The 24,856-nt window shown below is 39.0% G+C and overlaps 1 protein-coding gene across 9 annotated transcripts; it reads left to right on the top strand.

The window, feature by feature from the left end:
* The first annotated feature begins 350 nt into the window (after positions 1–350).
* Positions 351–22,593, top strand: LOC133982340 (neuronal cell adhesion molecule-like). 9 transcript variants are annotated; one of them, XM_062421350.1, is made up of 28 exons: positions 351–435; positions 1,928–2,033; positions 3,323–3,516; positions 3,868–3,990; positions 4,950–5,120; positions 5,746–5,802; positions 7,016–7,127; positions 7,243–7,427; positions 7,607–7,741; positions 8,749–8,892; positions 9,005–9,116; positions 9,200–9,366; positions 9,862–10,009; positions 10,228–10,352; positions 10,675–10,704; positions 11,527–11,628; positions 12,051–12,248; positions 12,499–12,569; positions 12,814–13,039; positions 13,188–13,303; positions 13,389–13,593; positions 14,429–14,551; positions 15,038–15,214; positions 16,942–17,061; positions 17,759–17,920; positions 18,617–18,748; positions 19,327–19,405; positions 22,347–22,593. In XM_062421350.1, exons 1-28 carry the CDS (start codon positions 351–353, stop codon positions 22,591–22,593), a joined length of 3,852 nt encoding a protein of 1,283 aa, XP_062277334.1. The 9 variants fall into 9 exon arrangements, with proteins under 9 accessions (XP_062277334.1, XP_062277338.1, XP_062277335.1 ...); XM_062421354.1 differs by lacking the exons at positions 16,942–17,061; positions 17,759–17,920 and adding an exon at positions 21,389–21,400 and having other exon boundaries at positions 354–435; XM_062421351.1 differs by lacking the exon at positions 16,942–17,061 and having other exon boundaries at positions 354–435; positions 17,708–17,920.
* The last annotated feature ends 2,263 nt before the right edge of the window (positions 22,594–24,856 follow it).

The following is a 24,856-nucleotide window of genomic DNA, read 5'->3' as shown; positions in this document are numbered from 1 at the left end:
TAGATCAAGAAGATAGCTTCCAGCAAAATGCAGTGCATGGCAACTAACATCGATCTGTGGCCAGAGCTGTATGTGTGTCTCTCTCATTCTCTCATTCTCTCTCTCTCCCCAGCTGATGAACACAAAATAGAACAAACTCAGTATTATGATTGATAGCCGCAGTAACTGGATGTGCTATTTAACCCAGTAATCTATGTTCCCCTTTCTATCCTCTTATCTCTGACGCTTTCTTTTTCTTTCTTTCCCATCCTCCCTATAGTTGTGAATGTGCACGTGTCCTCAGACACTGTGACTGAGCAGAGAGGCGGCGCTTCGCTGTATTTGGGGGCAGACCTTTGCGTCACACACCGATGATGGAGAGGAGGAGGATGGATGCAGCATTGCTGGTGCTGTTCTTGGGTCACCTCGCCGGCGCGCTGGAGGTGCCACTAGACCGTAAGGCAACAGATCACACTCCAAACAACACATTCAAATATTCAAATCAGCTGATGTCAGGTCTCAGTTTTATCTATTGTTGAAACACAAATCGATTAATGTATTAGTCAATAGTAGATAATTGATTCATTCAGTCTTTTTTTACTTTTCAACATTTCCTGGTTGCAGCCTCAAATGTGAGGATTTGCATTTTTTCTTTGTTATAAATGAAAGCAAGCTGAATATGTATGATTTTTGGAATGTTGAATTTAATATTTAAACTTAGGGTCCAGGAAATGTTAATGGATATTTTCCCTATTTCTATAGAAACAGCCATTAATAAATTAATTAAGAAAATAATCGACAGTTTATAATGATAATAACCATTTGTTGCAGCCCTAGTTTTCTCGCAATGAGAGTTTAGTTGATAAAAGTTGACTTTAACTCCTCCTTTTCCCCTTGTATTTCTCCTGAAGTAGCTTTAAAGTCAGAAAATAATCGTATTCAACACTGCTCGACAGTACCACATTCATTCTATCTCTCCATAGATATATAATCTATCTATATATCTACCTTTAGTACGGTTAGATTCTCGTTTTCTAAACCCTTAATATGGGAGACTCTTTATATTTTGTTGCCTTGGTATTGTAAAGCAAACACTGTTCGACAAAGTGTTCCTCGATGTGACTGATGTGGAAAATAAAGACTGTTTTGACTTCCAGCTCCACAGCATGATGTCATTGTGGCGCCTCTGTAGATCTTCTACATATTGTTTGGTTGGAGCCATTCAACACAGGAGACTGGCATTCCTCAACTGGGAACTGGCCTTGTCCAAACCATGTTTTGAAGCAGAAATTATGCAGGAAGATTTATTTTTAAACACTAATGTCTGGTTCTCTTTACTGTCACATTGTTTTTTTCTTGTTTGCTGATTCTTGCTGGAAACAGTTCTGGAAGGATGTAAGTCTGAAAGTAGTGTGAATTTACCCGAGAGGTTGTGCTACAGTAGCTCTTTTGTTGTGCTTTAAGGGTTATATTTTATCATATTTTTGAATTACATTTTGGCTTTTTTATGTTACAAAATGCTGAGTGTGACTTGCAGTGGATGTGTTGCATGCAGTGATCTTTCTTTTTTCTTGTTTTTTTCTGCGTGTTTCTGCAGTGGCATAGCATTTTCCATAGAGCCTTATTGCAAACAGCATGAGTTCACATTTCATTTGTTTTGTCATAGTCCATTAGTTATCTCCCCAGCACTGATGGGAATGCATTAAGCATTGGCTCATTACAATAAAGTGAAATGTACCTGAGTGTTCTGCATGCCTTTTTGCTGTTGCACATGTGGTAAGAGCTTTTTTTGTGTCTGTCAGCAAACAGCCATCTGGTTTGATTCAGCGTGATAAGTCCACATGTGATTGGTAATGACTGCTTGCATGGTCAATACAGCAACAGAAAAAAGCTTAGATATGCAGTAAAGGTCATGATTGAATAGCACCCTCTCTCTGATCGCTTTTAGTGCCGCAGCCACCGACTATAACTCACCAATCCCACAAGGATTACATCATCGACCCACGGGAGAACATTATAATCCACTGTGATGCGAAGGGGAAACCTCATCCCAGGTAGGAATCTGTGAACCATTATTTTGCATTCTTGATGGTGATACTGCATACTGTACTATGTGTGGATCCAACCACCACCTGTTTAATATCAGTTAGACACTGCAGCTGACAGGAAGTCTGCAGAAATTCTGTATAAAAAACTTAATAATAAATAGCAGTGGCTCATTTTTTCCTCACATGCTGTCCTTGCCAGAGGCTGACTTTAGCTTATGCAGGTTGAATCTTTTGTTTCAAATTATGCAACCCTCAGTCCTTTATTCATCTTAGTTTAACACCTACTTAATTTGCTTTCACCAACACTGTGTTCACACACGTAGGTTTGTATTTCTATGCTTGGAAGGAACATATCCCTAAATACTCAACCACAGGAAGACTGTTTATGGTCTAAACATTGCCTTGCCCATGTAGAATAAAAAATAAGAAGTTGGTAATGAGACAGCAATGTAGCTCTTAACCCTTACCTCACCTTGACGTAATTCTAACATCTAACACCCTTTTGAAGAAGTGAAGATTGGCAAGAAGTTTGCGCACCTAAATCTACCATGTTACTATTTAATAGTAATTGTGTTAGAAGTAAAATCAAATGTACGGAGGGAATGAGAACTGGCCAGATTGTTTTTACTTTGCCAAAAACTCTTTATTCTCAAGGTTTACCAAAAAAAACTCCTTAAAAGGATAGAAGTACATATATATATACATATATATGTATGCCACAGACATTCTCTTGATTCATATTAAGCTCATGTCTGTACCTTAAATACAAAGTTAAGCCAAGAGCAGGTTAACTTAGCTTGGCAAAGACTGGAAACAGATGGATACAGCTAGCTTGGCTCTGTCCAAAACCTACCACCAACTCCGAAGCTCCCTAATTAACATATTACATGAAATCTTTGTTTGTTGAATCCGTTTAAAGACCAAAGTGTAATAAACATCCAGTTGTTGTTGCACTGGTAGGTGGATTTAGTTAACTTTGAACATAACCAGGTTGGCTGAAGCAAATGATCTGCTTCCACTCCTTAAACTGAGCTTAACTAAGCTAACCATGGCCATAGCTTCATATTAACTTGACAGACATGTGATTGGTATTGATCGTGTAACTGCCTGCAGAAAGGCCAACATTTCCCAAAGGTTAAACTAGTCCTGTAACATTACCTTCTTAAGCCCAACCCTGTATTACAGCACACTGCAAATGGTGGTTGTGCACTTCAGCAGATTATCATAACACAATAGCTATAATATCAGTGAATATTAGCTACAATGTTGTGACACTGCTTTGGCTGCTCTCATAGTTTCTCCTGGACGAGAAATGGGACCCACTATGACATAGAGCAGGACCCCAACGTGACTACGAAGCCCCACTCTGGGACTCTGGTGGTGGACATCAGCAGAGTTAAGGCTGAAGATTACGAAGGGACGTACCAGTGCACAGCAAGGAACAAACATGGAGCCGCTGTTTCAAACAACATCGTTGTACTACAGTCCAGTAAGATCATTTTCTACATTTCATTTTGCTTTTTTTCCATTTTTTTATGCCATTCATATCTTTCATAATATGGACATCAATTTTTTTTCTTTTTTCAACAATTAAGTTGCATTTTCCATCTTAAGAGCACTGCTGAAAGGTAAAGGTTGCATGGAGAAAGCAGCACGAAACTAGAGCTAGAGCTGAATATCCCTTTTGTATTTTTCCTCTTGCACATTGTAATTCAGTAAGGCATCATCCCTCTCATCTCGCCTGGTCACCTGTCACCACGCCAACGACAGTCCATTAGCAACCCATATTTCATGCCTAATTATGAGACTACTCATCCAATGATGTGTGTGTTTTTTCCAGGGTCCCCTTTGTGGTCAAAGGAGAAGATTCAGCCAATCGTTGTTCAGGAAGGTGTGTCCTTAGTGCTGCCGTGTCGACCCCCAGCCGGCCTTCCTCCTCCAGTTATTTTCTGGATGGACAACAGTGAGTGCTTCAGTCATGGAAAATGATGTTTTAGCTGCATACATGTACACATTATAACACAGTGTGTGACAAAACTGACTGCTGTGAAAAGAGTTAAAGCCCTGTGTGTGGTATTTTAATATGCACATTATATTAACATTAAGTTTTTAGACTTTAATATTAAAAGTATAAATAATTGTAACAATTTGTGACATGGGGATTATGGGTAATGTGGTCTTAATGTTGAGAAACACAACTGTGCCACTGCCAATGTCAGCCTTTGTACATTCATTAGTTTATTAATGTCATTTACTGCTTACCATTATAGTAAGTTAGACAATAGTATTCATTTGAAAGGTTCTGTTCACCCAAATAGGAGCTTTAATACATCTTATAGTGTACTGTATAGCCATGCAGACAATTTTGATAAGAATTTTTATTTTCCCTCAGCAGATTCCCCATTTTGATGGACTTGTTGTCAATGTTGCCTTAAAAGTTGAGACTGAATGTTAATTCTTGACTTTGGAAACAACAGATGACAAAACAATCTCACCACAAGAACCACTCGGTTGCTGTTCTCGAGCTCTTAATTGTATCTTATTTACATTTCTGAGGAAGATATGATCATGATCAATAATGAACTTTAAGTCTCAGGGTTGTGTTTAATTTGTTCAAGTTTTGAGAAATCTTCTGATAGCTTCTGAGGTTCATGCCTACACCTCAGTGCAGTAAAGGTGATTGGATAACTATCAGTGGCCCTCAATTACAGCAAGTCTTTCCAGAAACTATATCCCTGTTGTTTTGGATAATCAACAAAACACACTGCAGTTAGAGACTATGTCTTCAACAAAAAGTTGTTTCAATGAAAACTAATGAAGGACATTACTCTGTGTTTTCTTTATTCTGATGACTTCACCTTTCAAAGGAGACAGCCTATACCACATTTAACATGCATTTATTGAAATTGCTGTACACCTCAGTCTTCCAGAGGCTTCCTCAGAGCAGCAGAGTGTCCCAGTCTCTGAGTGGAGACCTGTACTTCTCTAATGTACTCCGAGAGGATTCCAGGAATGACTACATCTGCTACGCCCGCTTCCCATACACACAAACCATCCAGCAGAAACAACCCATCACCGTCAAGGTCCTCAACCGTAAGTCTGACTCTGTGTGTCGTCAGAAGAAAATGAGATAATGGAAGGCAAATGCAGCTAGCATAACTGAGACAAATAGAATGATGTGATTGAGTCTGTGTGTGTGTGTGTGTGTATGTGTGTGGTGTGCATAAGAGACGGTTCATTTACAGTAGTATGTGCTAGTATGACTGTGTAGGAGGAAAACGGCATTTCCTATATCTGATTCAATCCTCAGAGACGCCAGTGGTTGTCATCCAGCTGAAAAGACATATTGTCAGAGCTATCAAGGCTCTTTCTACTATCTGCCAAGCATGCGTTCATTTTATTACTTCTATGAGACGTTCTGTATACGCGCTCTCTACCAACAACAAAGACGGCTCTCATTCAGTCTAGCCTTTGCAGTAAACATGACAGTGGACTGTTCCCACTACAGTTTTGTGACGATCATTACACATTTGTGACTTTTTAGTCATCAAAAAAAGTCAAGTTGTTTTGTTGTTGTTTTATTTGTTGTTGTTTTTTTTGTTTTTTTTTCTGGCAGTTTTAATTTTGAACATTCTCATGTTAAGTTGTCAAAGCATGTGCCTGATGTCCATGTGCCTGATTAATTTAAACTTGTGCCGTGTTTAATTTTCTGTTACAGTGGATGCAATCAATGACACAATGGCAGCTTTTTACAATGACACTGATTTATTTAGTGGTGAGTTTTGGCACCCCCTAGTGTTAACCCCTCCAACCTAGAGCTCCAAACTCTCGCTTCTACCCACTAACACCAACCCTTCAACCCAAAAATCCAAGGCTTTTCACAATATAACTGATTTCTTTAGCGGTGAGATCTGTCACCCCCTAGTGTTTACCCCAACCTAAAGCTCCAAACTGTAGCCTTTACCCACTAACACTAACCCTCAAACCCAAGACTCCATGTTAATTCTCTATCCCTCTGTCACTCCTGCTCTTTCCAATCAAAAACCTTTTCTTAACTAATAACTTCCTCCTATTAATGCCTTAAATGAGCTCTGCATGATTATTACATTACTGACTGAACTGATTGTTTAAAATAAACATGTAAAAACATCTGTACAATCTTGAAAATGACAACAGAGCTTTGAAATAATGAATCACAAATTGGTTAAATTATGAAGAAAATTAATTACTTCGTAATTGAAAGGAATGATAAATTACTCTCTCAATGATGATTAACAATTAATTTGATCAAAACGTGACTTTTTAACTTCTAAAATGTTTAATTAATCCTTTTTCGTTTCCCTTGCCTCTCTCAAACTTCAGCTTAATTTTTGGTCTTAATTTTCAAAATCACGCTTTCCCTGCCACCCCGCCTAGTTTTAGAGCGCACATACTTGTTAATCTTCCTGTCACCAATGATTTTCATCTCATTTCATTTCTTCTTGTTTAAAAGAGCTTCAGTTTTTTTCTTTGTCTAAATGGCATGCCCGTGAAATGCCACACCTGAATCAGCAAGCAGTCTGATTCTCATCAAACTGTTTGCACGCAGGGATGTTTATCCTCATCACCATCATCATAAAATCTACTCTAGTAGATAGTTGAGCAGATTACTCATTTGCCAATTTAGTGGCAGAAAGCTGATTTTCATTCCTCTGATTCCCAAATCTTTGTACATTATATTCATTTGAGGCTCTATTATAATCCCAGAGGGCAGTTAATTGGCAATAAACACCCAGAGAAAACAGGGCAATAAAATACAACACAGCTATAAAATTTACATCTAACTATAAAATATGAGAATAGTATCTGCAATGATGTGGCTTAATGCCTGTGTGCTGCAAATCCATTGCAGGATGCAGTTAAGGCAGGTGTGTGAATGTGAAAGGACTTCCCTGTGTTATGGGGTGTTGCAGAGGAGATGTAATAACTTTACTTGCATGTAATTGCAGAAGACCCAGTTGATGAGAGGAGGCCAACCTTCCTCATCCCATATGGCCCCTCCAGCTCCAAGATGGTGTTGAGAGGACAGGTGCTGGAGATGGAGTGTATTGCCGAAGGACTGTAAGTAAAAGAATCCGCCACTTCTTCAGTCCCAAATCCCTCAAGTGCCCATCTGCTGGAGTGTCATCATCACTCTTTGTATTCGTCTCTTCCCTCTCTTCCTCTTTGAATCTAGGCCCACCCCTAATATATCCTGGACCAAAGTGAGCGGCGAATTCCCGGCCAAGCGCACATCCTTCCTGTACTATCAGAAGACCCTGCGTATTGTGGATGTGTCTGAATCGGATGCAGGAGAGTACCGCTGCATGGCCAAGAATCGTCTTGGCTCAGTTCACCACACCATCCGTGTCACAGTCAAAGGTGTGTTTGTGATGAAACGCAGAGTAGTCTGTCCCATCAGGCCACAGTCACTCTTTCTTTCTGTCTTATCGCTCTCCCTCTTCCTGCATCTCATAATTGATTTATGCACAGATGCCAACAGGGCAGTGTGCTCAGTGATTAATTCTCCAGCCTTCTGCTGTGCTCTGCTCTATTCTCAGCCTCTCCATATTGGATCAGTGGTGCTCCCAGAAACCTTGTCCTAGCTCCAGGAGAGAACGGTGTGCTGACCTGCAGGGCCAGTGGCACACCCAAGCCCTCCATCACCTGGGCAATGAATGGCATCTCCATAGAGAGTAAGTACACCATGTCCCTCTAACTGAAACTAATTTTCCAGTCTAAAGGGCTTAATTCATTTTCATATAAGCTGAGCATTGTTTAATTTCATTAGATGAAACAGCTTTTTTTCCATTTACAGATTTGCATATACATTGGTACTGTAAAGCACCAATGTATGTATCTCTGTGGGGTGGATTTTTTTTTATAAATACGACAATACTTTTTTCCAACTTAAACTGAAGAATATTGAGATGTTTTTCTCCAAACTCAATGTTTTTGCCTCCAAAAAACAAGAAAAAATTATCTCTCAAAGCACTGATAATTAAACATTTTGGGAAATACATTTATTCACTTTCTTCACAAAAGTCTTGTCATCACACATCATGCGATGGCCAGGCAACCAGCAGAGAGACTCCTGCAAGTCACTGCACCCATGGCTCCTTGTTAAACCACAACTTGTCATTTTTACACTTCAGTTTTTGTACAGATTGAACAAAGAAGATATAACATGTTGGTTAGTAATTTTGTTACCTGTGGTAAAGCTAGGCTACCTGTCTCCCCCTGTTGCTAATCTTTATGCAAGGCTTAAGCTAATCAGCTGTTAGCTATGGCTTCATATTTGGCCTATGAGAATGATATCAATCTCCCTCTCTAAATCGTGGCAAGAAAGCAAATTGGTGTTTTTTCCCAAAATTATATGCTTTATGCTTTAATAAAAAGAAACCATTAAAGATTATACAATGCAATACAAGAGGTTAAAATAACTTAAAATACAAGGTAATATGACCAAAACTATGATTGAAATGAAGAATTATCTGATCAAAGAATAAGTAAACAGAAAAATCTGACCCAGCATTCAGTGCCAGCTTTCGGTACTTGACCGTTTTCAACAGCCTTTCTGTGATCAATACTGAAAAAGTAGTAAAGTTGTGATACCCTGTCAGCATGTTTAATCCTACAGAAGCTTCTCTATAAGATGTACAGAGCAATAGTTACATCTATAACCTCTACTGTCCATGAACAGATTCCCCTAAGGACCTCAGCAGAAAGGTGGAGGATGACACCATCATATTCACAGATGTACAGACTGGATCTAGCGCTGTCTACCAGTGTAATGTCTCCAATGAGTACGGCTACCTCCTGTCCAACGCCTTTGTCAATGTCCTCTGTAAGTTTTTTATACATGAGCAGTGATCCATTTATATTTGAATGTTGTTTTCCGTTTACATTGATTTCTGGGGTGTAATAACATCGCAATTATTGCTGCTGCCTCACTGCAGCGGAGCCGCCCAGAGTGCTGACACCATCTAACGTAGTCTACAAAGTCATCAAAAATCACCGGGTCCTGATGGACTGCGCTTCCTTCGGGTCGCCCATCCCTAAAATAACATGGTAAGTTAATGAACTTTTAACAGGGCTTTAAGTGTTGTTTTATGTTTCTTCAAAAGCTTAAAGCTGCTGCCTCTCTGTCTCAGGTTCAAAGACAGTCGGTCCGGCACCCTGGATGGAGAAATGTACAACATGCACGACAACGGGACTTTAGAGATTAATGTAGCACAGGCCCGAAACAGTGGCAAATACACCTGCGTGGCCAGAAACATCCTTGGCATCTTTGAGAATCACGTCTACCTGGAGGTCAAAGGTGAGAGTGTGCACACACCTGACTATTTACACACAGTGATATTACAGTGTGATGTCTGACAAGTTCAGTCAAAAATAGCAGAAGCATCACCTCACATAGAATTTTGTGGTGGTGAATTGTTTTTTACAATCAATGGGCTGCCAACTTGTTTCTGCATGAAGTGTTTATCAGAGGTCTCTTTAAAAGGATACATCATGTAAACAACGATCAACAGAAAACTATATTGTACACTGGCAAGACGACACACACACACAAAAAATAATAATAAAAATGAATACAAATTATTTGTGACTAAAATGTAAATTTGAATACTGGGATTTCAAAAGTCACAATTTTATGATATCACCTTCGTCTAAGTTTAAATATTAAATATTTTATCAACTAAATTATTAATTGATCAATTAAGAAAATACAATTTTTTCCGTTAGGGATTTCATTCTATAAAGTTATACAGTTTAAACTTCACCTGACTTTTTTTCCGTCCCTTCCAATCAGAACCAACCCGAATCCTGAAGCAGCCAGAGTACAAAGTGATTCAGAGGGGCAGGTCTGTGGTGTTTGAGTGTAAGGTGAAACACGACTCTTCCCTCGTCCCCACCATGAACTGGCTCAAAGACGATGGAGAGCTGCCTGATGATGAGAGGTCAGAGATGTTGCCCACTTCTTCGTCGTCCACGTCTGATTTTGTATAGCGTTAACCCTGCTTTTGCTGTCTCTCTGCATGAGATATAACACGGTTTTACTGTTATTGTGTATGATGTTTGGGTTTCATCAGTAATGCCTCTTTTTTGTGCTGACAGGGATTAAATAACTTCATAGAATCTGATGTTACTGAACTGTATACATGCTTTTTTTCTACAGATTGATTTTAGACTCTGAGAGCCTCACCATCACTGATGTGACAGAGAATGATGCAGGAGTGTACACATGCATCGTGAACACCACTCTGGACCATGATTCAGCCAGTGCTGAGCTCACTGTTATCGGTATGTACCACTTTACTGGAGCTCATTTTCACTGATGCATTAAACAAACTCACAAATTATTAAAGTGGAACCTTTCTCTACCTCAGGTCTTCCCAGAAAAGTGAATCTGTCCAATAATTACTCAACAGATTTCCTTTCAGCCCTTCAAGGTTAATTGCGCGAGAGTGACTTAAGAGGGTCGGAGGGGATTTAGTCAGCTATCATGTCAGCAGCATGAATATTTGATTGTTGCCTTCTTAGCAAGCCAGATAATCTTCTTTGTTTTCTTCTGGATGACTGACCACTAAACTCCCTCTTTTACTCCTGTGCTCGCACCTGGCAGAGGCCACACCAACACCAGCTGTTGTCTACGGTAAACCTGCAGCACATGAGCATCCAGATGTGCTCTGCTGACATGGGCTTCTGTTGTTTGTTGAATGTTTCCGTTAAGTTAAGCATGTTATGGCCTGAAGATATTGTTTTTTTTTGACAATCACTGAGCGTCTTTACATTTGTATTTTCAACTTTGATTTCAACATTAATTTCTTTTGTGTTTCAGGTGTTTTTTTGTAAGCTTTTGCAATAAATTGTGGTGTTTATTCATTTTAGTAAAAATGCATAGTTTGGATGCATTAAAGCACTGATGTAAACATTAAACATTTAGGCAAATGGAGGCAAATTCCACTCTCATTTGAATGCAGAGATATTTTTTAAAGCAGACATCTCCCCATTGCACCGCTTGGGAACTTTTTTAAATACACCATTTCCTCATCACTCATTTATTCCATGCATGCATTCCGCTTTATCATAACAATTCCAAAGTGTGAGCAATTTAGCTTCTCTAGTGAGCCTGAGACTCTATTTCATGCAGAGTGATTACGGATGATGCTCAAGTAGGGTGTCACAGTCATTTCGTATGCATGATGCAGTGTCTGCATGCGTATCATAGGGTAAATAACATCCTCAACAGAGCATGTAAAGAAACTGAAAATTGTACTTGGCTGAACCAACATATTTATTGTTATTCTAGTATCACAGACACAAATAAATGTAACCACATATCCTCTCTTGCTTGTGCTACATGTTCTTGTGGCATGAACCTTACTCATTTTATAAATGTTTATACAAGACGGCATGAATGTCATCCCAAACTGGTGTGTTGATCATGTTGCATTCTGTGCTGTATCTCCCCCAGAGCGACCCGACCCCCCAACTGACCTAGAGCTGACAGACCAGAAAAAGAGGAGCGTTCAGCTCACTTGGACCCCTGGGGATGAACATAACAGTCCTATTCAGAGTATGTCTTTAGTGTGTGTGTGTGTGTGTGTGTGTTCCTTCTACACTTCCTTCTGCTTGGGAAGGCAGTGTGAATAAATCAGAATAATCTTTAAAACTTGAACCTCCATAATTTTGATCAATCCATAATATAGTCTGCAAAATGTATTGTAGTTTTTTATGGTAAGTTTTAACAGCAGGAGTACCGAAACATCAACAGAAGTGTATCAAACCACTTCTTCAGCATAAGCCGTTTCTCCACTGTCTATTAATATGGTCAGCATGTTTTAAATACTCATTGTTTTACAAAACATTTAGATACTACAGACTTAATTCATGATTTCCTTGAAGCCTCAAAGCACTGCTGGAAATAGGTTTTTTTTTAAGAAACTATGCTTTTTGAGTTTTGAGTTAGATAATCTTCACACGTATTTTTCCACACAGAATTTCTGATCCAGTATGAAGACTCACTCCACCATCGAGGTCACTGGCATAATCTTACTGAGGTCCCTGGAACCAAGACTACAGCTCACCTTAAACTGTCCCCCTACGTCCACTACATCTTCAGAGTCTTGGCTCTCAATTCTGTGGGTTTCAGCCGTCCCAGCTTCTCCTCCAGGACGTTTAAGACGGACCCTGCAGGTAGTCGCTCAGCTGATATAAACATAAATATATATTATAGTCTGCCTATATCCTTTAAAAAAATACTTAGATAAATCTGTTGATATTTTTTAAGAGCAAATTGTCTTATGTGTTGTAAATAAACATTTTAAAGGGAGATTATTGGTTGTTGGATGTCTCATTTCAGAGGGAAATCGCTGTTGATCTGATCCACAGGGAAAAGCGTTCCTTGGCATAACTTTTCATTTTGTCTTTCTCAATATATTTTTAGCTCCAGACGAGAATCCGACAGGTGTACAGGGACATGGAACCGAACATAACAATCTTGTAATCTCATGGAAGGTAATAAAGCAATACAAGACTATCTGTTTTCATCCTGAGGCATTTACTGTTGTCCAGGGAGAACCATGAAACATGAAATGATGCTTTTGTTGTGAAGCGGGATTTTGTTATTGACTGTTCTTTTGTTCTTGCTTTCCTCTCTGATTTTATTAATCACCAAAAACCATATACAACACAATTTGCAAGCAGTCATCTTCTGCAGCTATTGAACAACTAGTTAAATATAAGACTTTGTCTTCTGCAGCCACTGTCAGGCCTCCAATCTAACGGTCCAGGACTTCACTATAAAGTGATGTGGAGGCAGAAGTCGATAGACAGTGAGTGGACGGCAGTGACTGTAGCCAACAACTCCAAGTTTGTGGTGTCTGGAACGCCCACGTTTGTTCCATATGAGCTAAAAGTTCAGGCTGTGAATGACCATGGCTCTGGACCTGAGCCTGCTATTTCCCACGGCTACTCAGGAGAGGACTGTAAGTTATTTGGACTCTTTAGACCTTTACAAAATGTACTGTGCACAAGAGCCTGTGGCTGCAAATTCACTGTGTATCCTTTAACATTTACTCAGTATGTTTCCTGTTGTACTCAGCTGTTGTGTTGTGCTCCTTGTCTATTGTACAGTACCAGTCGCAGCTCCAGAAAATGTGCACGTCGTTGTACTGAACAGCACTCTGGTAGAGGTGCACTGGGATGCTGTACCCCATAAATTGATTCGGGGATATCTCAAAGGATATAAGGTACTTTATTACCACATGCAGTGTGACAGGTACAGCAATCCCACCAACGTCAAAAAATGTACTGTAAACTAACTCTGTTTTGTAGGTGTACTACTGGAGAGAGCGCAGCCTGCACAAACATAACCCCCATCATGTAGAGAAGCAGATCCTGACATTCAGTGGAAACCACACCCATGGCATGCTGCCTGGTTTACATGCTTTTAGTCTCTACTCATTCAACGTCAAGGTTTTTAACGGCAAGGGAGAGGGCCCTGCGAGCCCCACCCAGCAGTTTGAGACACCTGAAGGAGGTAAGAGAAGGAACTGTCCATCTTACTCTTTCTTTCATATCAGCAGACTTTAAGACACATAAACGTTTTCTGCTTGGAGTAATTAATTGGTCATTTAGTGGACTGCGATTGACTTCAAACTAGTTGTGATATGACAAATTATAATCATACATACACGCCTTAAGCTCACATTTAAGGTGAGCACAGAGAAACTTTCCACTTTCAGCAGATGAAAAAATAATATCTAACTTGTATCAAACTCTGCTCATTAATCCAGTCTGTACAGTGAGGCTCAAACATCAGATTTTATTTGTATGCTTGTCACCCAGCAACCATGACCACATCATCCTAAATATCAAATCCACAATCTGTGACAAAAAACAAAAAATTAAAACTTCTACCAAACAATTCTGCACAAGTATGTATTGTAACTGTATTGTAAATGTAAATTTCAGATTATGAATGGTTGAACATGATATATTAATTTTCCACCTGTAACTCAAACACTTGACACGTAATGCATGTCCATATCGGGTACCTTAAAATCAAATGTTCAGCAAACTGGATAATACTAAGCTGAGCTACCAAGGTAGATATTAAAATTTAACAATTTAGTAATAAAACTTCGCCGTTGATGTTATCCATCATGGACTGGACAAGTACATTATAAAATCTCTTTTAAACCTCAAATTATTGTCAATTAATACTACATTAACTGTTAAAATTGGACATAAACTTTAGTCCTCTACAACCTTTCACTTACATGCTGTTTCTCTTTAATCATTTGTTTACAATGACTTTGTAATTCATTTTCTTTTGCCGAGAACTTCATGTATTTTATTTGTGTTTTGTGCAGTGCCAGCAGCTCCTTCTTCCTTGGTCATCACCAACCCCAAACTGGACTCTCTAACCCTCGAATGGAGTCCTCCTCATGACCGCAATGGGCTCATCACTGGCTACACCCTCAAATATCAGCCAGGTGAGTGTTTTTTGTTTTTTTTCTAGAAGACAGTAAATGAATCATAGCGCTGAGTTTAACTAAACTTTTATATCTTTGCCTAGTGTTGAATGTCACCTTCGTTCATGTAGTTTGTAGTTTTGTCATGTTATGTCATTCTTTTTCATGTGTTGTACTGTCATCCTGTTCAAACTCAGATTATAAGAGATAAATTAATAAAAAATAAAAGGTTAGAGTAGTCTAAGAACATTTTAGTGAAGTTATATTGCCTAGATTAAAACAACATAAATTAACAAATCAACTTTTGTCATTCCTGCCTTCTATTCCTGAACCCTCCACCTCTGTCCAATTACTGTCACTTCCACCTTTGTCATTATTGACACTCAAACCCCATCTACGACCCAACCCCTCTCCCTCGTCCTCCTCATACCTCTATTCAACTTACCTCACTACTTCCCGACTTCCACCCCATCCCATTATTCTGTCACCCATCCTCCACCCCTGTAGTCAATAACTCCAATGAGCTGGGCCCAGTGGAGGAGCTGGCCCTGCCTGCCAATGAGACCTCAGTCACTTTGTTCAACCTCAAGTACAGCACACGCTACAAGTTTTATTTGAATGCGAAAACAGACAGGGGAGCAGGTCCAGCCATTTCACAGGAAGCTGTCACCATCATGGACGAAGGTAAGTCATCAAACGCAGACGTCTAGAAGAAAATGACCAAAATAACATGAATGTTTCCTCCCATTTGAAAGCTAGACGAGCATAAATGGTGATTTATATCAATAACTTCTGTAGAACGCAGGTAAGAGTGTCCAAATATGCCATTAATCTACTGATCATATGATTGGTTTACATGGACAAGCTTTCCTCCAAACAATGAAATGCTGCTTAACTGTGAAGCTTGGTGTTGTGTTTTATGTGTTTATTGTATAATACTGCTGTCAATTAATCATTTAGTCAAACAATATCAAATAAATCCACAACAATTTGTAAGCGAAATTTTAACACTTGTTGATTTCAGCTCTGTTTTATCTGTTTTATATCATTATAAATTTAGAAGGTTTTCTGCTGTTGGTAGCACGTCACAGCATTTTCACTGTTTTCTGAAATTGTACAGACTAAAAGGTTAATCGAAGAAAAAAAAAGCTTAATGAAAATAATAACTTGTTGTAGCCCCATTGTTAAGTCAGGAGGATGTTGTCATGTGTTCTGTGTGTGTAAAATGTTCCTCTTTAGTCTATCAGTGTACAGTGTAATGAGCATTTTCCCATAAAATCTTTTTTTTTTTTTTTTAGCATTTTACAAAGCATGATATACTGTACATAAGTTCCTCACCTGTGTGTAGTGGAACATGAGTGTGATCCAGTTGCATTGTTACAATAGGTGACTCATGCTATCATGAACCCCTCACTCAGACCGATCATATATTTAATTCACTGCTATATTACACAGCATGACCACATGAATGTCTCACTGATACATAGTGACACAGGTAACGGTAGAGGGGGTCATCTTATAATGACCCCTGTCCTGTTGTTTCTGTGTGTCCTGTTTCTCTCTACAAGCTCTAATATCACAGCTTGATGGAGATGTGGGCACACGTACCAATGGTATCAAGAGTGATGCATGTTTTACAGATACAGCTGTAGCTTAAAAAAAATCCACCTCAGGCATGCACTACTCTTCTTTTGAGCACTTTCCCCTTCGCCTCTGTCAAATTCTGTGGCTTGCCAAAAATGCTCCACTGCTAAGTTCAAAGCTGAGAAAAGTTCAAAGCTACACAGATAAAGATGCTATGTGACATGTGTCTTTTTAATGTCATACGATAAAACTAGACAAGTTTTTTCAAAGCACTCTGCCTTTTTTTCTTTTAACTGTGCCTTTGGCGACATTTACCCCTTCTTACTTCTTTCATGGTGGCTACTGGTGATGCTTTTTCCCATGCATGACAAGGCTTTGCTTGGCATGCCAATGAATTGTGTGGATTGACTTCAGTGTCTATGGTGTCTTTGCCTGTGTGGACAGTGTTTGAGTCTTGTGTGTTTGTCTCTCGTTTTTGTGCGGTCTTTACCCTTATCCATATTGTTTACAGGGAGCATCCAAACCTCTCATCCCATTGCACCGTCTCCTCCACACGGTCCGTCCCACAAGGGTACAGATACTGCTGTGATCTTAGTGCACTACATGTCTGATTTGTACCTGATGTGATTATATAATCAGCTTTGTGTATTCTTATGTTTTCTGGCTTAGTGTCCTGATTGAAACTGCTATTGTGTAAGGCTAGAAGTCTAGATTCAGTGATCCTAAGAACATTTAATGGGACCACAATTAAATCAATTGGCAGTTATTGGATTGTCCTTTGACCAACAGACAGATCTTCATGGTTGTCTTCTCTCTTGTGTGCTCAGTGCCGGCTGTGAGTCCTTTTGGGAACGTTAACTCCTCGATGGGAGAGGAAGGGGCCCTGATCAGTTGGGAGTACTGGGGCCCGGAGAAAAACGTTTATGTAGAATACGTAGTAAAAAACAGTAAGCAAAGCAACACAACTGTATTTCTGACAGTTCCACAGAGGTGGCAAGAGACTCCTACTTCATTATTGGCTCGTGTAGGTGAGCAGAAATATTGGCAGTCACGTTGATGCTGGCTCCTGCCAAACGTGGACCCAGATGTGATAAACGAGGCTGTCTGCGATTGGATTGCTAATTACCCAGAACTGTTACTGACTAGATTTCCCATGACAATCTCTCAGGAGCTTGTGTAGGAAAACATCATAAAGAGCAGACAAACATTCTTGTTATGCCAATTGATTTTGACTGAAATGCTCTCCATTTATATCCACCTTCAGTGAGGATGAAAAACACTATGTTGATGTAGTATGGCTCTCTCACACCTACTGTTTAATGAATTAAATTAGAAGATATCATCATCATCATCATCATAGAATACAGTAATTTAGAAAATGTAGTTATCAAAAACATAATCATATTATCATCAAACACTTTTCATATTTAGCTCATCACCACATGTATAATTGATTCAAAGATTGAATTGTTTTTATAGAACTGCATAGTCCCATACACTATATTAATTAAATCTAATATAGATAGCTTTACCTGCAGTATAACACCATGCCAGTAGATGTTTCCTATGTTGACCTCCGTGGCCCATTTGAAGTTGTGTTCACTCCCTCAAACGTACCTCTCTTCATCAACGTCCCTCCTGCAGGTGAAGGTCAAGAGGAGTGGCAGAAAGAGCTCGTGAACGGCTCTCAGAACTATATGCTCAAGGGCTTAAAGGAGGGCCTCTCCTATAGGGTGCGTTTGGTGGCCAAAGGTCACTCCGACCAGGCACCCCACCGCTCCAAGGAGGTAGTGGTGGAGGTCCCAGGTGAGGCAGTTCCCGAGCGGCCGCCTCTGCCTTGGCCTTGGTCTGGTCTGGCTTTGCACTGTGTCGTGTGTAGACTGTGTAGTAGTTTGTGCCGTTTTGCAATTATAACTCAGTCAAGCATGGGTTTAACAGATGTGTCATGATCGCTTTATATGCGAGGCATGTGCTGTAGTTGTATAGAGACAGTGTATAGCAGTATGCATGACTGTGTGGTTCAAATTCAACATAATTAAAGTCAGTCTTGTACGCTTGGTTATTGAAGAAATCGGATATCATTCTCATATAGATATGATGTTTGATATATGTTTAGTGTAATATTTAACCTTATATCACCGTCAGTAAACTTTTGTGTGTGTTTATGTGTAACTGTTATTGTCTGTGTCTATATGTGACTCTCTGTGTATGTATTTGTGCGAGAATGATTGATTTCCTACATTGTATACAAATGTTTATACTGTATACCATTAGTTCAGTCTAACAATTCTAACATGAAAGTTGTATTTTACAGTAACAATGTGCACTCATGATCTACTCATGAGTTGAATTGTGTAACAAGTAGATACTAAAAGAATGCTTAAAAGATATTTAATGCTGACATGTTACATAATTATTTATAATTGTTTCTATTTTCCCTTTCCCACTGGGAAAAGATAGTCCAGTCATGAATGTTAAACCTTCGTCTCCTCCTTTGGCCAGCTGTGGCGAGCAGACAGGTGGACATCGCCACTCAGGGATGGTTCATCGGCCTCATGTGTGCCATCGCTCTCCTCATCCTGATCCTCCTCATTATCTGCTTCATCCAGAGGAATAAGGGAGGGAAATACCCTGGTGAGTAATGCACAAGCACTGGCATGAACACAGTCACATCTAAACTCACACTTTAATGCTTTATTCACCGACATTCAATTGTGTTTAATAGGATTTTAAGATTAGGTTTTACTTTAACAAAGTGTCAGATTATAGGTTTGTTTTTGCGCTGACAGCATATGAAAGCATTAATACAGCTTTTCTACTTTATGGCTGCTACCTTGAAAAATGCTCAGGTTCTTCTTTTTTCATTTTAACAAGCTCCTTGTCACATTATAAGTGATCATTTTAATCTTATGACATATTTTGAAACTTTTTGAAAATTTTCGCAAGAACAAGAAGTATCGCCCCAAGTTTCTTATTATAACGAGAAACCAAGCTTTTTGTTTTCATGGTGGCACCAATACGCTGTCAGTCATACGCTTTCAGTCACATTCAGTTAAGAATAAGCAGCAGTGAACACAGCAATGAAGGCAATACAAAGTATTTCTTACACTATTCCATACTATATATAAAATTTCACATAAATACAGGACACAAGCTATCTTAATTGTCTCTTATTTTCCGTCACTATGGCATTTTGCTTGTTTTCTCCTCAGTAAAAGAGAAGGAGGACGCACACACAGACCCAGAGTTCCAGCCCATGAAAGACGATGACTGTACCTTTGGGGAATACAGGTGAGAGAAAGTGCTCCAGCCTCTGGAGACCCCAGAGCCCATTTTACCCATCAGCCCTTGCCCCGTCCCTGCTTTCGGCCAGGTCTGATCACTCTGGCTGGGCTGGAGCTTTGCACTCCTTCCCTCCTGTCAACCCTTACAGCTGATCAATAACTGACCCAGGATCTTCAATCACAGAAAGTCATAACAACAACAAGAAGTGCCCCCATCTGAACTTCTACCACCGTAAAGCACAAGATTTTTTTTTAATCTGGGTTCTGGGACATCTTGGATGGCACATGCCACTTACCTGTTTTGGACTCTACACTGTGTGTGTCCTCAATATGACATTTGGGTGTCATTTGAGAAGCAGGATTCTTCAGGTTCTCAAGATGAGGAGTTTGGTGTTTCAAAAATTGATATAAGAAGCAAATATATAAGCTAGATTCATTTGCAACACATCCTAAACTGACCTGAGCTTCAAATCTCATTCTAACTAATAAGCTACTCATATACATCATGTGTACAGTATGATATAGTATTAACACTTTGCCTAGTGTATTGCTACTTACATACACAACCCTGATATGATTGAAACTCACTGAATTCCTGCTAACTTACAGCAGTTATCCAGCTATGCTTGTTAGCATCCTGTTTCTAGGCTGCTTCTCCAATCGCACGCAGAATAAAGAAAAATGAAGCACTTTACTCCTGTATAGCTAGCATTTTGGAAAATTGTTTTTTTTTTATAAGTGAATTTATAAGATGGTCTTGCTTTTATATTTTATATTCCTTTTTTGTATTATGTATACACAAATCTGTTCTATGGATTTTATGCTGTGATAAATACATATCGATATATATATGTAGAATATATATAATATGTGATATGCATGGTGTGGAGATCTGATATATGAAATTTTGCTCTAGGCAATAATGTGTTGAATTGAATTATTGTTTATAGATATACAGTGTATAGATGCATATGGATATAATATGAAACTATCAGCATGTTTGAGGGAAACAATCATCAATGAGTGTACTGGAGTTGGTTAATGCTGTTTTTACAGGCCAGCAGCCATTCTTTAATATGTGTAGTCATTTTTAAAGGGTAAGACTGGAGATATTCTACATTTTTGTTACTGACAACAAGATCCATGAAAAGACCATAACCAACAATGCATCTGTCTGTCTCTCAATAGTCTATCCTAAGTCCATATTCCTATTGACGGTTTACGTTTTTAAAATAGGTGACAAAAATATTCTTAAAATTGATAGCAAATGTTACTTGAGCAGTGGTTAAAAGTGTATTTACTGGGGACTTCTTCTTCAGCAACAGTTTTGTTGTGCCATTGGTTATTGTCAGCAACAATATGGTGTGTGTGGGATTTACTTATAATAAACTACAGTGCATATTTTTATTGTATGGCACATTGATATGTTTTTAACAGTTTTTGGACAACTATGGAGGTCTATGGCACACAGGCAGTAGTAGGATCAATTCATTGTTGGTTTTGGTCTTTTCATGGGATTTGTTAGCAATAAGAAAACTATAGAATATCATCAGACTTACCTTTTGAAACTCATGTAGTTTGAGAAGGTAAAATGAGGGACCTATTCAAACTGCAAGGACAATGGACATCAACCCAAAAAACACAGTAGACAATACATCACAAGGCAAAGTGTACAAATATTATAGTGCCTTTGTGAGAGTATACTTTATATCCATGCTGTTTCCATTAAGCTCAGATGAAACCTTACAGTATGTCAATAAAGGCATAACTTAACTCAACTGAGCTGTTCTTGTTTGACTGTAGGAGCATACTGTAAGTCTGTCAGACTGTGTACATTACTGTACACGCACAGCATACGTGCCTGTTAAAGTGCCACACTTCTAAAAAAGAAATCGTCTAAAGTGTGTGCATTGTGCAATCGTCTCTGGGAGTGACTGTTGAGTTGTGTGGGATATCAGCTGGATCTCCCTATCTGGTCGCAAGGGTGTAGGTCTCAGGAAAGGTAAGGGTGATGATGTGTGTGTGGGGGGTGGTGGGGTTGAAGGTCATTGCTCTGTAAGTCTAGCATGTGAGTAGGGTCAGTGAATAGTCAAGTCACTGTGGAGAAAAACGCTTGCTTTAAAAGCATCCTGGGTTTTCACGGCTGTCATCAAGTTTAATATTTGGTCATCAAGCCTTCATCATGTCAAGTGCATAGAATTATCGCATTTATCTGCTCTCATTTACAGATTGATTATCTATTACATTTAAATTCAAAAACATGCAACCTTTCATTGTGATGGCTTTGTGATCTTATCTCATTGATGTTCAACTTGTGTATGTGGAATGTTTTTGAGTATCTGATATCCAAAGAAAACTTTCTTTGCTGATTTTCTCATGCATTTTGCTAATTTGTGATTATTATCATGCTTGCCATGGGGGATGTTTGGCTGGAACATTGCTTTCCAAGTTTTATTCACATCATTGCCTTGGATTTTCTGTTCTTCACCACAACCTCTGTCTTGCGAGGGGAAATGCTTTTGTCAAACAACACATTTACCACTTAACATACGAACTTGGTTTCAAGGGGAATTTGAACAGGATATCATTGCTTGAGATTTATTCCCCTGTTGCCTGATGGAAACCAACTAATCATTCATAGCTACCGTTTTTTAGACATGGAGCAAGCCAAATTCAAATTAGCTTCTTGTGCTGTGTGCAGGAATGTTCACTGTTGCATAGCAGAGAATACATTTTAAGGAAGCTTGTTGAGTTAACACTTTTAATGAGTGAAGATTATTTTTAATCAGCGAAACACCTTTACCATGACCTATCAAATTTACAGTAGGTTGTGGTAAAATGAACTATCAGTAGTTCAGTGCTCCATCTAAAAAAGTGATCACTAATCTCCTTGTTGCATCTGTCACGTCATCTCACCTTTAACACCTGCATGTTATTTTCTCCTTCAGTGACAATGAGGACCATAAACCGTTAAAAGGGAGCAGCACGCCATCTAATGGGACAGTTAAGAGAGACGACAGTGACGACAGTTTAGTTGAATACGGGGAAGGAGAAGACGGACAGTTCAACGAGGATGGCTCGTTTATCGGCCAATATAGCGGAAAGAGTGCCAGCAGGGACACTGCTGAGGGCCAAGAGAGCTCGGAGGCCCCATCCCCTATAAATGCCATGAACTCCTTGAACTCCTTTGTGTAGCCAATCAGTCTCACAGACTGAGGAGGTGCTGCGCTGAAAGCTCAATCCCTACATCTCTCTTAAAAGGATGTCCCAACACCGCATGGCTTCACGGTCACATGTCGCTCCCCAGTACCACATTTGACACATGAAATGCAGACAACTCATTAAAGACATCTACCTTTTCATTTGGAAATCTTTATGGAGAAGCTTGGAAACCCATGGCTCATTAAAGCCAAAGCAGCATTTACAGGAAAGAAACAAGAAGTAGTAGAACAAGACATCTGATTTTAACAGGGCATGTATTACCTGATATGACCTAAAACCATATATAAATTAACACTTTGAGATTAACAAGCGTTGCATTTTTACCAAGAATCTCTTATGGATTATGCAGTGCTCGTCTGAACTATATTTGTTTTTGTCATTGGTTATTATATTATCTACTATGTTCAAATAGTAATCTGTGTCTAAATGACTGTTACTCCATGTATTTTTTTTCCAACACAAACACTTGTACAGGAATCTGTATTTAATAATGTCATTCATTTGTGTAATTCCATCATACATTTACCATGCACACGGCAGATTATGTACAGTGTATATATATAAAGTAAACTGTCTGTAAACTCACTATTGGGAGCAGTGCATGCAGCATGCATGGGATTACTGCATTGATACATCCTCATCTATCACCACTCTGCTGAATGCCCCAACTGCACCTACAGTATGAAGGATGAAGCTGAAATGCTGCATGGCATGTCATTTGACCTCATAATCTTTGCCCTGCATGTGACCTCCACTTATTGAGCTTGATCTGAAGGCCAGTGGGAAACGCTAAGGGTATGACAGCTTGCCTCAGTCCCTGCAGTGCTGCTGGGTCGCCTTCAGCAGGTAGTGCCTTGTCTTCGAACGCTGATTCCATTCTGAAGTCATTTTCCAGAGTTCGTTTACTGGAACAGAGACTGTAGTAGGATTGCACAAGTCACACACAAGAAGATAAGATGAGTTTGAGAAGAGGACTTTGTAGAGAGAGGAATAATTCATATACTCTTGTCATCTTTTTTTTTAAAGACACCTCCCAATGCCTTGAAACACAGGACAGGCTTTGATTCCTCCAAGAAGCTAAACTCACCCGCATTGGATCAATCTAAAACATTATTAAAACCATGTGTGGTGCATTTTCAAATTCTGCAGTCATCATGTAGATTACCTGATTATATTTCTGCAGTGTATGAATGTATAGATATCTGTGATTGCGTATGCGTGTCTGTGTGTGTGCTGATACGGTACATTATTCAGTTTCTATTAGGCAAAATGTGTTCACTTGTACTAACTACACTTGAGGGCCTTCAGATGGGATCAAGATTTCTTTTCTCTTAACTTGCATCAAGTTTTATTTTTCTTTAAAGACGTGTAGAATATTTGTTGAATTTGTAAATACCTTAATTGATTGTACAGGGACAAGCAGCTTATAAGGCAGCCTAAGAGGCAATATTGTGCATGACATGATTTAACTTGTTGATAGGACTGTATTAAATATAGATAACTTGTAGAGAATATATATATATTCATTTTTTTTCTTGCTGTGCACAGTGTACATTGTACTGTAACTAACTGGACAGAAAAATGCATATAAATTTAAATTCTGATCATATTCTGATTTGCTTGGCAACAAGTTTATTTCTGAAGTTACATAACTTTGGTAGAGTACAACGACATGAAGGGTATACAACATTAATTGATGCAAAGAATTATATTATTCTGATTTGTATTGGTTTTACACAGTAAAAGTACTGCCAAAATGATATTCTTTTTCTGACAGTATTGCAAATGGTTTTTGTATTTTAAAGAAACAGATTTTGTACTAACAAAATGCTTTTTTTTATCTCTATTTAAGTTTCTCTCTCTTTTAGTGCAAGTATGAAATTCAAGATACTGGAAATATAATGGATGAATAAATAATGATCTGCTTTAATTTCAGTTTTCAGACTCTTCACTCAAAATGTCACTTCCTCCCTCTTGAAACAAGAGATGCTCTGTATGGCGTCTGCAGACCTGTCAACCCTCCTGTTTTTTTTACCTGTGTTTTACGCTTCTCTCTCGATGTCCCCCCGTTTAAATATTTTCCCATGAATCTCCCATATCTTTAAAGTTACTACAACAAACTTTCATTTTGTGTAGATTTTAGTGGCCCCTATAGACGAAAGTGGTAGTGTTTTCCCAGAATGAAGACTTAATTTCCAATGAGCACCATTACCTCATGCCATACATCTCATTCCTA

The sequence above is a fragment of the Scomber scombrus genome, chromosome 6 (genome assembly GCF_963691925.1).
Source record: "Scomber scombrus chromosome 6, fScoSco1.1, whole genome shotgun sequence".
Lineage (NCBI taxonomy): Eukaryota > Metazoa > Chordata > Actinopteri > Scombriformes > Scombridae > Scomber > Scomber scombrus.
Note: the sequence above shows the minus strand (reverse complement) of the source record. Positions and strands in the feature narration are given on the sequence as shown.

Bases quoted from the DNA above. Each gene is read 5' to 3' on its own strand.
- LOC133982340 (XM_062421350.1), top strand. From the start codon at position 351: ATGATGGAGAGGAGGAGGATGGATGCAGCATTGCTGGTGCTGTTCTTG. The intron at 5,121-5,745 runs GTAAGTCTGACT...TTTCTGTTACAG, and splicing joins CACCGTCAAGGTCCTCAACC to TGGATGCAATCAATGACACA. The intron at 13,040-13,187 runs GTAAGTTATTTG...TCTATTGTACAG, and splicing joins CGGCTACTCAGGAGAGGACT to TACCAGTCGCAGCTCCAGAA.